General features: G+C 56.5%; 6 protein-coding genes across 6 annotated transcripts; 3 read left to right on the forward strand and 3 right to left on the reverse strand.

Annotated features, from left to right (window-relative positions):
• Positions 1-77: 77 nt before the first annotated feature.
• Positions 78-1,916, forward strand: PHSY_003071 (hypothetical protein; the record flags this gene model as incomplete). The annotated part of the gene is made up of 1 exon (XM_012333692.1): positions 78-1,916. The coding sequence occupies one exon, from the start codon at positions 78-80 to the stop codon at positions 1,914-1,916; it is 1,839 nt and encodes a 612-aa protein (XP_012189082.1).
• A 160-nt stretch (positions 1,917-2,076) lies between these two features.
• Positions 2,077-5,835, reverse strand: PHSY_003072 (Ski2 ATP-dependent RNA helicase; the record flags this gene model as incomplete). Its single annotated transcript, XM_012333693.1, has 1 exon — positions 2,077-5,835. The coding sequence occupies one exon, from the start codon at positions 5,833-5,835 to the stop codon at positions 2,077-2,079; it is 3,759 nt and encodes a 1,252-aa protein (XP_012189083.1).
• Positions 5,836-6,301: 466 nt separating this feature from the next.
• On the forward strand, positions 6,302-6,799 carry PHSY_003073 (hypothetical protein; the record flags this gene model as incomplete). Its single annotated transcript, XM_012333694.1, has 2 exons — positions 6,302-6,400; positions 6,485-6,799. 2 exons carry the CDS (start codon positions 6,302-6,304, stop codon positions 6,797-6,799), a joined length of 414 nt encoding a protein of 137 aa, XP_012189084.1.
• A 213-nt stretch (positions 6,800-7,012) lies between these two features.
• Positions 7,013-7,989, reverse strand: PHSY_003074 (hypothetical protein; the record flags this gene model as incomplete). Its single annotated transcript, XM_012333695.1, has 3 exons — positions 7,013-7,374; positions 7,454-7,513; positions 7,602-7,989. The coding sequence occupies 3 exons, from the start codon at positions 7,987-7,989 to the stop codon at positions 7,013-7,015; spliced, it is 810 nt and encodes a 269-aa protein (XP_012189085.1).
• An 862-nt stretch (positions 7,990-8,851) lies between these two features.
• On the forward strand, positions 8,852-9,886 carry PHSY_003075 (hypothetical protein; the record flags this gene model as incomplete). The annotated part of the gene is made up of 1 exon (XM_012333696.1): positions 8,852-9,886. One exon carries the CDS (start codon positions 8,852-8,854, stop codon positions 9,884-9,886), a length of 1,035 nt encoding a protein of 344 aa, XP_012189086.1.
• Positions 9,887-10,310: 424 nt separating this feature from the next.
• Positions 10,311-12,644, reverse strand: PHSY_003076 (kinase complex regulatory subunit; the record flags this gene model as incomplete). The annotated part of the gene is made up of 1 exon (XM_012333697.1): positions 10,311-12,644. One exon carries the CDS (start codon positions 12,642-12,644, stop codon positions 10,311-10,313), a length of 2,334 nt encoding a protein of 777 aa, XP_012189087.1.
• Between the last annotated feature and the right edge of the window lie 263 nt (positions 12,645-12,907).

The raw sequence follows: 12,907 nt of genomic DNA on the forward strand, positions 1-12,907 counted from the left end.
GGCTCTCCGCTTCAACCGCACTTTCCTTTTCAACACCATCCACTTGCTCGGGTGATCTGTAAGGAACACATACCCAGATGAGCTCACAAACGGGTACCGGCGCGCCGGCGCAGGCTCAGCCTCATGCTCGAACCAAGAAGAACTCGATCGGCAGCTGGTTTTCGAAGAAGTTTGGACGAAGGGCCAGCGACGCTGCAAACGGCTCAAATGATGTTGCGCTCAACGGTCAGTCACGCGCAGGTGGTACGGTTCCTGCAAGGAAGAACCCGCCGAAGGAAGATGGTCAGAGCAGGACAGCGACGCTGCCTACTATCAGCGGCGGAGCGCAGCGCGCGACTGCGGCAGGTCAGCAACCGCAGTTTGCTTCGGCCTTCGCCTCCGACTCAGCACAAGGTCTCGCGAATACTCTGGGAGTACCTGGCAGAGAAGGTCCAGCTCACGGTCGTTTGACACCTCCACCTCAGCTCGACGGTATACCCACCCAGGAACCACTCGGCGCCATCGATCTGCCCCGCTCACCTCGTCCAGACCCCGACGTGGCTCTGACGGAGCCGGCGTCCGGTACCCTCTCACCCAGCACTATCACCAATCAGAAGGCGCTCGATCCTCCCATTGCAGGCCCTATCGAGCAGGCTGCACAGCCGAGCGTGAGCCAGGACCAGAACACTGGTCAGATCTCCGGAGCAGCCCCTGCCATTCCCTCTGCAATCATCTCTGGCCGAGCAGCGACGAACACCAGGATCGAACCCGATACGGACAACGACAGCAGCATTGCGGCTCGCGACTCGATCGGAAATCGCACCATTGACACTTCCAAGAGCCGCGCTAGCACCAAGCCCACCACTCTCATGAGTCTCGACACTCGAGAGCCTGCAGTTCTACCGACCACTCACATCGCCCAGCCACGTCAGAACAGCGGTGACGATTCTTTCGGCGCTTCTCAGCGTCACAGCACCGGTCCTCGTGACGGCTCTGCAATTCAGTTCGTACCGGACAGCGGCTACAGCAGCACCACTGGACAGATCAGCAACGCTTCTGGCACTACGGCCGAAGGCGCGACTGCCTTCATCAGTGTTCCCACTCACTCGAGGCCGCATCCCAACAACAACCCACACCCATCCGCGATCCCCGCAGACAATGCAAGCATCTTAACGCTCGCCTCGTCTTCTGCCGGAATAAGCCTTGGCGGAGCCAGCCGAAGTTACCATCACGCGCCCAGTATGGGTGGAGCTAGGAGCATCGGTGGCAGTCTGATGGGCGATCGCCGCAACAGCAGCGACACATCTGCTTCGCTCAAGGCGCTTCCTCCGCTCAGCCGACGTGGAAGCGATTCTTCGTCTCGCACCCGTGATTCGATCCCTGCAAGTTCGACGGGTCAGAACTCGCACCAGGCCATGTACGCCTCAGGTGCATTTGCCGGACCTGGAGCTCCATCCGATCGCGTGAGCCTGCACCGGACACCGTCGCAAAAGACTGTCGCCACGCAGCTCTCGGTGCCACTCTCAGCCTCAGCGTCCAACCCAGCACTTCAAGCTTACGCCAAGAGTGAACATACCGCCAACGGAAGTCAGCTGCATCTTCCTGGTTCTCAGGCTTCTCATGTTACAACCGAGCCCGAAGCTGGCGGGGTTTTGGCAGCCTCCGAAACAGGCCACTCCTTGCAGAGCTCGGAAAGGGCGCTCGAGCCGTCGGCAAGCGCGGACCTGGTGAATTCGGAATTGACCGCGCAAGCAGCGGATGCTTCAGACGAGCTGCTCAAGACTCAGGCGGGCCATCTTGCGGCTACTGAGCACGACGAGGCGCTGCGTGCAGCCGCTGGGCAGCACGCCGGCGAGGGTGGAGGGATTCTGGACGTAGTTGGCCCGGTCAAGAAGGAGGAGCCTTTTGATGTGCCCGGTGGTCCGCCTGTTGCGTAGGAGAATTCGATCTCGTGTCTGCAAATTTGCATGTCTCATTCAGCATTGTCAATCTCAAGTGTTTTGCGCGTCGATTCGGTCTCGATCGAGTGGGATCTGAGGAGTCGACTTGAATTTGCCATCCTTCCAGAGGTCTGTGAGAAGTATCTGCCGAGAGTTTCTAAAAGTACAAGCTGGCAGCGAAAACGATATCTCTCCTGATGAGCGCCTGACAAGTCTGGATCTTTTCACCGAGGTCTCTATCACCGATGACTCTAGCGGCGTCTCTGATCTCTCTGCAGGTCTCGTCCAGTCTGGTGATGACTCTGACGATAGACCCCTCTTGGATGTCAGTCATAGCAGCGATGGTGGCGAAGTCTGTACCTTTGGCCCACTCGTACACGACGGGGACGAGGGCGATCTTGTTCGGAGCAGTGAAGTCTTCGCTCGCGAGCGAGTTGGAGAGTTGAACGGTGGAGACTCGCTCTGCTATCTCGACGATCTTCTGGTAACCCTCGAGAAGTTTCCCAGAGAGTTCGGGTATGTCGTCGGTTTTTTCCTGCGTGATGAAGATCGACAGGAGCGCGACGAGTTCTTCCGGCTCGTATTCGACGAGGATGTTTTCGAGGATGAGTTCGGTAAGCACGAGTTCGTTGGCTGAGTTGACTTCGCACGCTACGCGACCTTTGAGCAGCACGGATTCGGTAATCGGATCGACGTAGCGCAGGGTTTTGAGGACAGAGACGCGTTGATGGTAGTCCGGCAGCAGCTCGAGGTTTTCGTCGGATTGGAGTTTCAGCGTCTGCTCCAGTTGCGAGGTGATGGTCTTGTAGGTGGAGACGAGCGAGTAGTCGTTGATGAAGGTGGGTGAGGCGAGGAGCGAGAGGTGTTGGAGGGTTTTGGTGGCGTACGAGTTGCGACTTCGAAGGGCTTCTTGGAAATCGAGACGGCGAAGCTTGGTCCATTCTGCATCAGGGATAGCTCCGTTGTCCATGGAGATGAAAGAGTCGCGGATGACGAGTAACGCTTCGAGCGCGCGATTCATGGCGCTGATACGGTGCGCTGTGATCAGCGGCACGTCCAGCTTGATCGTCTGATCCGTCACCAGCGAAATACTGCTCAACGGTACCTCCCTCAGATCGTACACCAGCTCTCCTACCACCTCTTTCATCTGCGGCGGCCACAAAGGAGCCACACTGTCCCCGACATCCAAATCACCCCTCTTCCGCTCTTTTGTCACAGCAGCGAGCACCAAGAACTCTTTCGCCGAGACCTGCCTAACGATGGCCGCCGTATCGAAGTCAAAGTGCTCGTCTCGCAAAATGACCGCCCTCCCGGCGCCGAAATTCTTCGCTCCCTGTGGATGACCCAGCGCCAGCTCGAACAGCGACTGGTTGCTCGCCACCACAGCAGCACACAGATCGTAATACGTCGATAGCTGCTCGTCCAGCTCCGCTGGCTGGGGATGCTGCGCCTTGGCCAGCTTCTTTTCCAACTCCTGTGCCTTCCTTTGTTGATCCGGCAACATCTTTTGCGCGGCGTTCTCGGAGAACGAGCGTTTGATCATCTCCTCCACCTTCAACGCTTCCACGCGTAGCAGGTTGAGGATCATGTTGTACGTGAGACGGAACTGCGATGACAGTTTTGTGGGTTGACCGAGGAGCATCTTGTGCAGGACGGCGGTTTCGGGAAGTTGATCGGCAGCGTTGATGATGACCACACCTGTAGGGTCGAGACCACGACGACCTGCTCGACCGGACATCTGGGTATATTCTCCAGGGAGCAGCTCGCGGAATCCATGTCCGTCGTGTTTGCGAATCGATGAAAATACGACAGATCGAGCGGGCATGTTGACACCCATAGCAAACGTCTCGGTCGCAAACAGCACTTTCACCAGACCACGTTGGAAGAGCAGTTCAACGATCTCCTTGACAATGGGGAGCAGTCCACCGTGATGAACACCGATACCTCGACCGAGGAGGTCGCGCATGCGCTTGATTTGCGGAAGCTCCTTGTCAGTCCCCTTGAGTCGGGTGAGTGACTTTTCGATGAGGATGTGGACCTCGGATCCGTCTTTTGCCGTGTTCAGGTCGGTGTTGGGCATACTGGTGGCGTATTCCTCGCAGCGTTTCTTGGAAAAGACGAAGACAACGCAGGGGAGGAGGTCCTTCTTGCGGAGATGACCAACGAGGTGAATCCAGAGGTTCTTGTCGAGACCTGTGCGGACCGTGGTGGTTCCTGTGAAGCCTCCGCCGCGACCTGCTCCCGCCCCTCCACGGCCTCGAGGCGCCGCACCTCGGGCAGGCGTCATACCTCCTCGACCTCGAGAGTTCGACCCGGCAGCGCCTCCGCCACGACCACCTCGAGCACCTCCGCCACCGCCGTTCGCCGCAGCATTGGCCTCGCGCTCCTTCTCCTGCTTCCTCTTGAGCGCTTCGCCAGCCTCCTTCAGTCCTGTACCGAGGAACTGTGTACGTGCATCAACGATCTTGAACATCTCCTTGCCCGCATACAAGAAGTGCTCCAAGGGCACAGGACGCTTCGGTGTGCTGATGACGTAGATGTCCTTCTTCTTGGTACGACCCACCCAATCCGCGAACTCCTTCGTATTCGGCACCGTCGCCGAAAGCAAGATAAGGTTGATGTGCTGCGGACACAGGATGATTACCTCCTCCCAAACCACGCCACGCTCCTGATCGTTGACGTAGTGAACCTCGTCGAAGATGACGAACTCGACGTCGCGGATGAGGTCAGCACCTCTGTACAGCATGCTGCGCAAGATCTCGGTGGTCATAATGAGGCAAGGCGCTTCTGGATTGATCTGCACGTCGCCGGTCAGGATACCGACGTTGGCAGCGCCGAACGTCTGCTTGAAGTCGCGATACTTTTGATTCGAGAGCGCCTTGATGGGTGAAGTGTAGATGCAGCGCGTCATGTGCTTCTGCGCCAGAGCAATTGCGTATTCGGCCACGACGGTCTTACCGGCACTGGTGTGGGCTGCGACAAACACCGAGTCGCCTTGCTCGAGGTGGTAGACGGCTTCCTTTTGGAACGTGTCGAGCTCGAAGGGGAAGGAGTGAGCCATCTGTGGGACGAGCTCGTGGAAGTTGGAGAGTTTCTGGTTGACGTCGATGACGTGGGCCCAATCGCGTTTGGCGTCGATCTTGGCGGTTCGCCTGGCGTGGGTCAGTGGCTGTGGACGCTCGACCGGGAGCAGCTCGTCCAGCTCGGCATCGTGAGCGCTCGTGTCGGTACGCCTCGCCGCGTCTCCGTTGACCTGAGAGCGAGAGCCGCGCATGGATGACGAGGCTTGGCGATCCTGCTCGATGGGTCGGTATACGGGGATGGGTGCCATTCCAAGCCCGACATCAACAGCCTGCGAAGCATCCTGACTAGCTTCCGCATCCTCTCCGTCCTCGAAAGTCTCTTCATTGGGATCACTGAAAGATCGACTGAGACCAGGTGCCTTGGAACGTAACCCTCTTCCAGAACTGAGAGTCTCCTCCATTTCCGCAACTTGCGATCGAAGCGTATCCGACAGATCTTCTGCGTCTTGCTCTGCACCATCTGTGTCCTTCATCACCTCGTTCTCCAATCCACCTGGTGCAAAGGGGACGTAAGCAGACTTGCCTCGTATGAAGTTGCTCGAAGTCGCGGGTTTCCTCGCCATAGAAGCAGAGGACTTTGAGTCCAGGAGGGGCGTCGATGTATGCGAGACTTCACGATACGATACGATTCTTCCTTCGAGTCCGGCTCGGACGAACTCGAGCGAGTGTAGGGATGTGCTTGGTTCTGCCCACAGCATGTGTTCGAGCTTGGGTTTGCGCTGCCAGTGGACTTGTGCGCGAGCCAACTCAGGTGTCGAGAGCTTAGTCGATGGAGCGAGGAAATCTTGGATTAGTGTATCGATTGTGTCGGGCTGATCGATGAGGGACGACATGCTCTCGAAAGCGTGTCTCGCGCCCTCTTTGCGGATTGTGTCGACGGCATTGTTGTATCGATCGATGGCCTCTGCTTTGTCTACCGGTGGAGCTGTCATGATTGCAATGCTTTGAGATCAATTGCTTGCAATCAGCTATTGAGCTGCGATGACGATTGCGTCGTTCTGCGAGCTCGTTGTGACAATTGCGGCCCGGCGACGGTGAAATGATGGAAGGAAAGGGATGACCGAGTTTGATGCAGGCTTGTGTCACCTTGTCGAGAGTGGAGGAAGAAATCAATATTTGAGAAGCAAGCGTGCCAAATATTCGGAATACGGCCGACGTGATCCCGAGAAGAACATTCAAAGCCGGTGCGAGCTGCTGCTGTGAGTGCACGTTACATAGCCGGTAGATTGCAAATCGATTGGCCTAGCCAAGTCCTCCTCCTTCTTCGTCACCTTGACAGACCATACAACGCACGCAGCCATGAGGGACCCAACGACAAGCACTGTGCTCTACAAGATCCTCACCCCCCAGGAGAAGCTGGACATGCCCGATACCAATTGGGCAGGCACCGCGCTCGACGTAAGTAGCCGATGGCCTCTTTAGCATCAAAGAGTGTGAAGCAGACACTAAGAGTAAACATCTCTGCCTTGCACCCTGTGACAGACAAAGGACGGCTTCATTCATCTTTCGTCAGCAGACCAGCTCCCCGGTACGCTCGAGCGCTTCTTCGGCTCAAGCAGTGGCTGCGGTGATGTTCTGTACATTTACACGTTTACGAGGTCGAGCGTTGACAGACAGCGCAGCACACCCATCAAGCTGCAATTCGATCCGGCAGCTGGTACCGTGTTTGGCCACATCTACGGTGTGAGTGATTCCCGACCCGTACTGCAAGGCATCTTCTTTTGTTTCTCATGTGTACTGATACATTCTCCGTCTGACTGGCTTCGGATTGATGACAGAACATTGACCCTGAGGTAGACTTCTCTGGTCCCATCGAGATTAAGCGATCCAGCTCAACGGGTACGTTCGAGCTACCGCCTCTCGAACACTGACCAGAAAGCAACTACAGCATCATTCGAAATGTCAACACCAGCTCGGTACGCGGAAGTGTGGTGTTAGTTGTTCCAAGAGACCCATGCGTGGGGTTTGTACAGATTGAAGGCATGACTCTTATACAATTATCGATGTGACCTATTTCTTGTTCTCCGGGTGCTCATTCTCAGCGCTGCTCTCGAGCTCCTCTAGCTTGTTCTCTGCCACGCTCTTCTCCACTTGTAGGCGTGCGCGACGCAGATCAGCCTTGACCCACTCGGGGAACTCCATCTTGTCCATCAACATGGGGATGTGATGTGTCAGCAGAAGCATGCGTTCGTCTTCGACCGGCGTCGGTGCTGACGTCGTTGCACTTGCGCCCTTTCCATCGGTGGTGACTGAGGCTGGAGCTTCGGCGGGCGGTGAGGTTTGTGCAAAGATGTCATCGAGCTCCTTGCTTTCGGTTGGACGGACGCGGTCTTGACTTATTAGTGTTGAAAGGTACTGCGATGATTTGTATGCTGTGTGAGGATGGGATGTAGGCGATGCTTGCTTGTTAGTGAGCTGCGGAGCTATACGGATGGACGAGGTGCCACTTACCTTTCCAGTGGCTCCATGCTCGATATACGAGGTAGAAGAAGGGCAAATTTGGCACTACCGCTGTAAGAGGGTCGGCGTAAGTTCGGCATTGGGTCAGTACAACTTTACACCAAGAAAGGTTAGCAAACCCAACCGATGCTGTACTCACGAACAAGCGCAAAAGGAATGGTGATGGGCATACCAACCACGCAATACCAGAAGCGACGGTAGTGATGCGGCGTCCGGTGGTCGGTCAAATTCTTCAAACTCTTCAACAGTCGTTGCGGCTCGAGCAGTGAAGGCGGATACAGCAATGGCACGTGGTCGAGCTTCGGAATACCTCCTGGCGTACTTGCTTCACCATCGGGGACCTTCGGTTCGCGACGGATGAGATGCGGTCCCATGGCAGGATCGATGCCCTTGAGTGCCCATTCCTGATACTCGATGCGATCCATCAACTTCTCGCCGGTCACATAGGTCCTTCGCTTCCAATCGAACGTGCTCGTCTGATCCGTACGGCCGAGATCCATCCAAAAGGCGGATGCCTTGTTCAACATGCGTGTGGCGAAGGGAGGCTGAGGAGGTTTGGTGGCATTGTCCTGTTTTGCTGCTGCGTCGGCGGCTGCTTTTTCGGCTGCTCTTGATGCAGTTTGTGCGACGAACGTCGAGATTGGATGTGAAGTCGGTCTCGCGCGTGCTAGTGGTACAGCTATGAGCCTCATGACAGCTTGCGATATGATACGCTGGCGATGGATGAATGACGAGCAGAGGAGAAGGAAGGACAAAGGAATTGGAGAGCGGCGAGTCTGACACGTGCATCGTCATCACTCACAATTCCACGGCAATTGGGCGTTGATCAATTACTTCCGAATTTCTGCATTCGATGGACGTGCGCTTGGCAGCTGCTCACATGGTTCTGCTTTCAGGGTCGGCCACTCACTCAATTCCTCTGATCATGTCGACAAGCATCCGCAGGGGTACAGATGTCCTCGGTGCTACAGACGCACCTCCCTGCAACTGCAACGTCGGTGTCGATCGACGTCCAGATTGCAAAGGACTTGGAAAGTTGGGTGTGAGAATGAATAAGCTTCGTGGAACCAGCTGTGTCCAAAATTGGATTTTGGCTGCGATTCCTCCACATGCTGCTGCCGTTTGTCATCACGTGAAGCAGCTTGTCCGCGTCGCGGTGTTGGTCTGCCAAAGAAACACGCCCACTGACGCCCCACAGGAAAAAGTGACAATCTGACAAGACTGATTTTTAGCCATGGCACAGTCGGATGGCATCCGACATGCAGCCATATACCTCGCCACGATCATCATTCTCACCACCACCTGCAGTCTCTCCTATCTCTCTTGCGCCGCTTCGCCCACGCAAACAAGGCCAGACAGGACTAGAGCGAAACAGCCATTTTGCACACCATGCCGGTCGGGAAAGCAACGCGGTCAACCCGGTCGACGCGAACAACAAAAGCATCGTCCAAGGCTTCGTCCTCAGATGCCGTGCTGGACGAGAACGTCGACGCTAACAGCGAGGCTGCCAGCCCTCGCGGCAAGTCTTCCGGCCCCCTACCATCAGCACCGCTGCCAAAGAAGGTGCTAGGAGAGCGCGGTGCATCCAGCAACCACGTCTCTGGTCCGGCCAAGTCGCAGCCAACGGAGAGTAAAGCAGCATCCAAAAAGTCGAGCAAGTCAAAAAAGGGAAAGAAGGCGACGGATGTGGAAGTGGTGGACGACTCGCGCGCGACAACGCCGGTACCTCCGTCACCATTGAAGAAAAGGCTGCCAGATGAACAGGTACAAGCATGCCTGCAGAATTACGACTTGGAGGCGCAGGCTCGTTTGTCGCGCTTGAGAGCGTCATTGGAAATGTCAATCCAGTCGGCGGTCACGCGCATGCGTCTATCTATCGAGCGTATGCCCAGAGCAGTGCGCGAGCTTCAGCTTGGCGAGTTCATCGACAATTTTGGTGCCGACATCCACACCTTCATGAACCGAGCTCCTGTTCAACATCTCAAAGAGACGCAGGAGGAATGGGATCAGATCCGGGAAGAGCGATCACCCGCAAAAGCGAAACGATCCAAAAAGGATGACGATGCCATCTCGAAAGTCGATCGCAACTCCAAAAACGCCCGCACCGGAAACGCGACAGCCTCGACATCCAGAACGGTGGCCAGCAAGAAGAAGGCCGGCACGCGCTCAACAAAGCCCTCTTCTCGTTCGACTTCCGCCGCTCCGACCTCACCGCCTCCTTCATCAGCAGCATCTTCAGTGTCGTCCAAACCAGCTCCAAGTCTATCTACCTTCCAACCAAATCTACCCAAGGAAGCACTCCAGACTCCCAAACCACGCATGGCAAAACCAGGCGAGATCCTCCAATACCTAAGCATCAACGGCTCACCCATCTCCTGTGTCGTGGGTGCCGACGGTATCGTCAGACCCGTCACCATAGCCTGAGCATCACCGCACCTCGTTATCTCTGTCATCTTATCCTTGTTTTCTTTCCACAATTTTCATACCCCAGTCTCGTCATGCAATTTTTCACTTCGTGCACACAAACACACACTTCAGATGCTGTGATGCAGAACAATGACCTTGAGATTGCAATTTGCGTGAATTGCGTGTGTGGGTGTGTGTGTTGGATGACATCCGGACGGGAAGGTTTGAATGCGAGTGTGAAACATGATCAATGAAGAGACAAGATGCAGGAGACAAGGGGGGAAACGGGGGATGATTGTGAGGTTGGGTGAGGGGGGACAGTGGATGGATGGATGGTGCGTGCAGAGGGAGGATGGGAATGCCAGATGCAAATGGAAGTAGCGGGAGTTGCTGGGACCGAATGCTGATGCGAGAGATGCAAAGATGAACGCTATCTTCACCCTCAACGACTGTCCTCCTCCTCCTCATCGTTCTGCTCGTCGTCGAAACCTCCACCAAACCTCTCTCCCTCGAGCTCCGGCGATCCAGCAGAAACGCTCTCATCCTCCGACTCCAAGTACGCCCGCTGCTCCTCCGGTTGCGAAGACGGAATCTCCTCAAACCCAAAGAAGCCCGAAGACATCTCGTCGTCCGAAACCGACCGGATGGGTCGCTGGACGCGCATGATGAGCGCGTCGATGTCGACAAAGTGCGCTTCGTTGGTGGCGAATTTGCGATGCTTTCGGTCGTAGATGTGCTCGGTAAAGTCTTCGTACTTGACGCGGCAGTTTTCGCAGTAACCCGGTTTCTTGGTAGAGGCGGGTCGGCTGACTGCGCTGGCGCTGACGCTGCGTTGGAGGCCGCCGCCTGCACCACCGACGCCCAGCTCTGTCCTGCGATCCTTGTCTTCGAGCCCAAGCATCCTGCGCACGGCGGCGCCCTGTTCTGTGGTGCTGCGCTGAGCAGCGGGGCTTCCTGCCATCGGACTGCCGCCCTCGCGACGCACGCCCAGGCCGCTCGCAGCACTGCCGGCCAGCACACTCGCCGGACTGGCATTGAGAGTGCGCGTCGGGCGGACCAGCGCGTTGGGTGTATGCATTCGGCGATTCAATTCAGCAACACGTCGATTCTGGGGCAGCCCTACAGTGGCGCCGTTCTGCTGATCCGTAAAGATGTTGGAGGTGGTGGATGCAATGTTGGAGGTGATCGAGACACTGTTGCCGGACGCCATGGGGTACTCTTGCTGCCCGGTGTCGTTGGTGCGGATCTGTGCGACCTGGGGACGGAAGGCAGGCCCAATGTTCGATCGCACCATGTTGTTGAGCGAGACAGCTCTGCGAAGGCTCTGTTGAGCACTTAGTCGAGGGGCGCCTAGACCTTCTGCACCTTGCTTCTTGGACGCGTCCTCCTTTGGTGGATAGTAGGTGAAGGGGCATCTGCCAGGGGTTTGACCGTGGACCATGGGCCAAGGCGGAGGCAGACATTTCACTCTGTCCTCGCGGGTATATTGGAACTCGGTGCACATGATGGGTCGATGCTCGAGGGTGGCGTCCTCCACTAGGATGAATTGAGCTGATTTCTCAAAGTAGTACCACGAAGACCTCGCTGTGGCTGGATCGCGCTCAAAGGTGCCCATGACCTTTTCCTTCTCGAGCATCTGCGAGAGGTCCTGCTTCGTGGTGGCGGGGGTGTTGAGATCGCGAGGCGAGATCTTCATCAGCCTCATGAGGACATTTCGAAGCTTCTCAAATTGCCACACCTTGATGCCGAAGCCCTGCGCTTTGACAAGGATGTCATTTGGGCCGTACTGGCGAGGAGGCCGTTCCTGAAGCGGGTTTCGTTCCGAGTAGAGTGGCACGGGACGCGAACGAGCCGCGTTCGCTCCGGCCTTGTTTGACGACGTCCTTGTCGCCAGAAAGCTCGGCCGGAAGAGCTTGTGTGCGCCCGACTTATCGGTGATTGTCGACCCGCCGGGCGCATTGGAGTCCTCGATAGCTGCTTCGTCCGGGATTCGTCTCGTGGTGATGACATGCGTCACTTTCCTCGAAAAGAACTGGTCGACGTGACCGTCAAGCTTTTGAATGAGATTGGTGTACTTTCGAGCCGTAGCGTCATCAACCGAATCGAAATGGAAGATAAAATTGGGGAAAGCTTTGAGGAACTTCTGGCGCCAGATCTCCTGTTCTTCCTGACGACGGCGTGCTTCCTGCGCGAGTTCTTCCGTGGGTTCGTGAACTGTGCGGTTTGTCCTCACGACCAACGCAGTTCTGCCGGCTTCACGGGTCGGTGCCTGTTGTGGGCGGCGGGAGTGTGCATTCGACGCTGACACAGCCACCTGCGCGGACTGTGGCAGCCGCCTTGACTCGTTGACACGAATACCATTGAGGTCGCTGGCAAGGGTGGCTCCGACACTTTGTTCGGTGTTGCTGCTGTCGGTGCCCGTCTTTGAAGAGCGGCTGCGCTTGCTGGGACTGTCGATGACGACATTGCGAATGTGCGATTCGTCAATAGGTATAGCACGCTTCTTTGGAGTCGCGGTGCCAGGCACCGGCGGCGCATTCTCTTGATTGGAACGGTCGAGACCAAGATGCGAGCGCGATACAAAGCTGGGTAGCCGTGAGGTAGTGGTGCGAGGACGGGCGAACGGAGCTGTTCCAGCTGCCATGACGCTCTTGAGAGGCTGCTGAGTGGATGGTTTGCGGAGCAGGGCAGCCTCATGCGAAAGCGGATTCTGCGTCGGGACGTTCTTGACGCTGAGCGGTATGCGCGAGCTCGTGTGTTCTCGTGTGGTACTCATGATGCTACCGACGCCGACCACTGAAGGGCTAGAGAGATGTCACTAGAAGTGATGGCCGTCGTTGATGGTATTTCAGATATGCATGAGAAGCTGAGCCGGTCGGCGGTGCGATGTTCGTGGAGCGAGCGTGGATGCTGAGCTGGTAAGTACACGGCAATATGGACCAGGACAGGTGTCGACAATATCGATGTACGCGTAAGCGGAAGAGTAGATCAGGTGTATGCGTCCCACTACGAGGCTGTATGCGCACCAATACGACGAGC

This window comes from Pseudozyma hubeiensis, assembly GCF_000403515.1.
Source record: "Pseudozyma hubeiensis SY62 DNA, scaffold: PHS32, whole genome shotgun sequence".
Classification (NCBI taxonomy): domain Eukaryota; kingdom Fungi; phylum Basidiomycota; class Ustilaginomycetes; order Ustilaginales; family Ustilaginaceae; genus Pseudozyma; species Pseudozyma hubeiensis.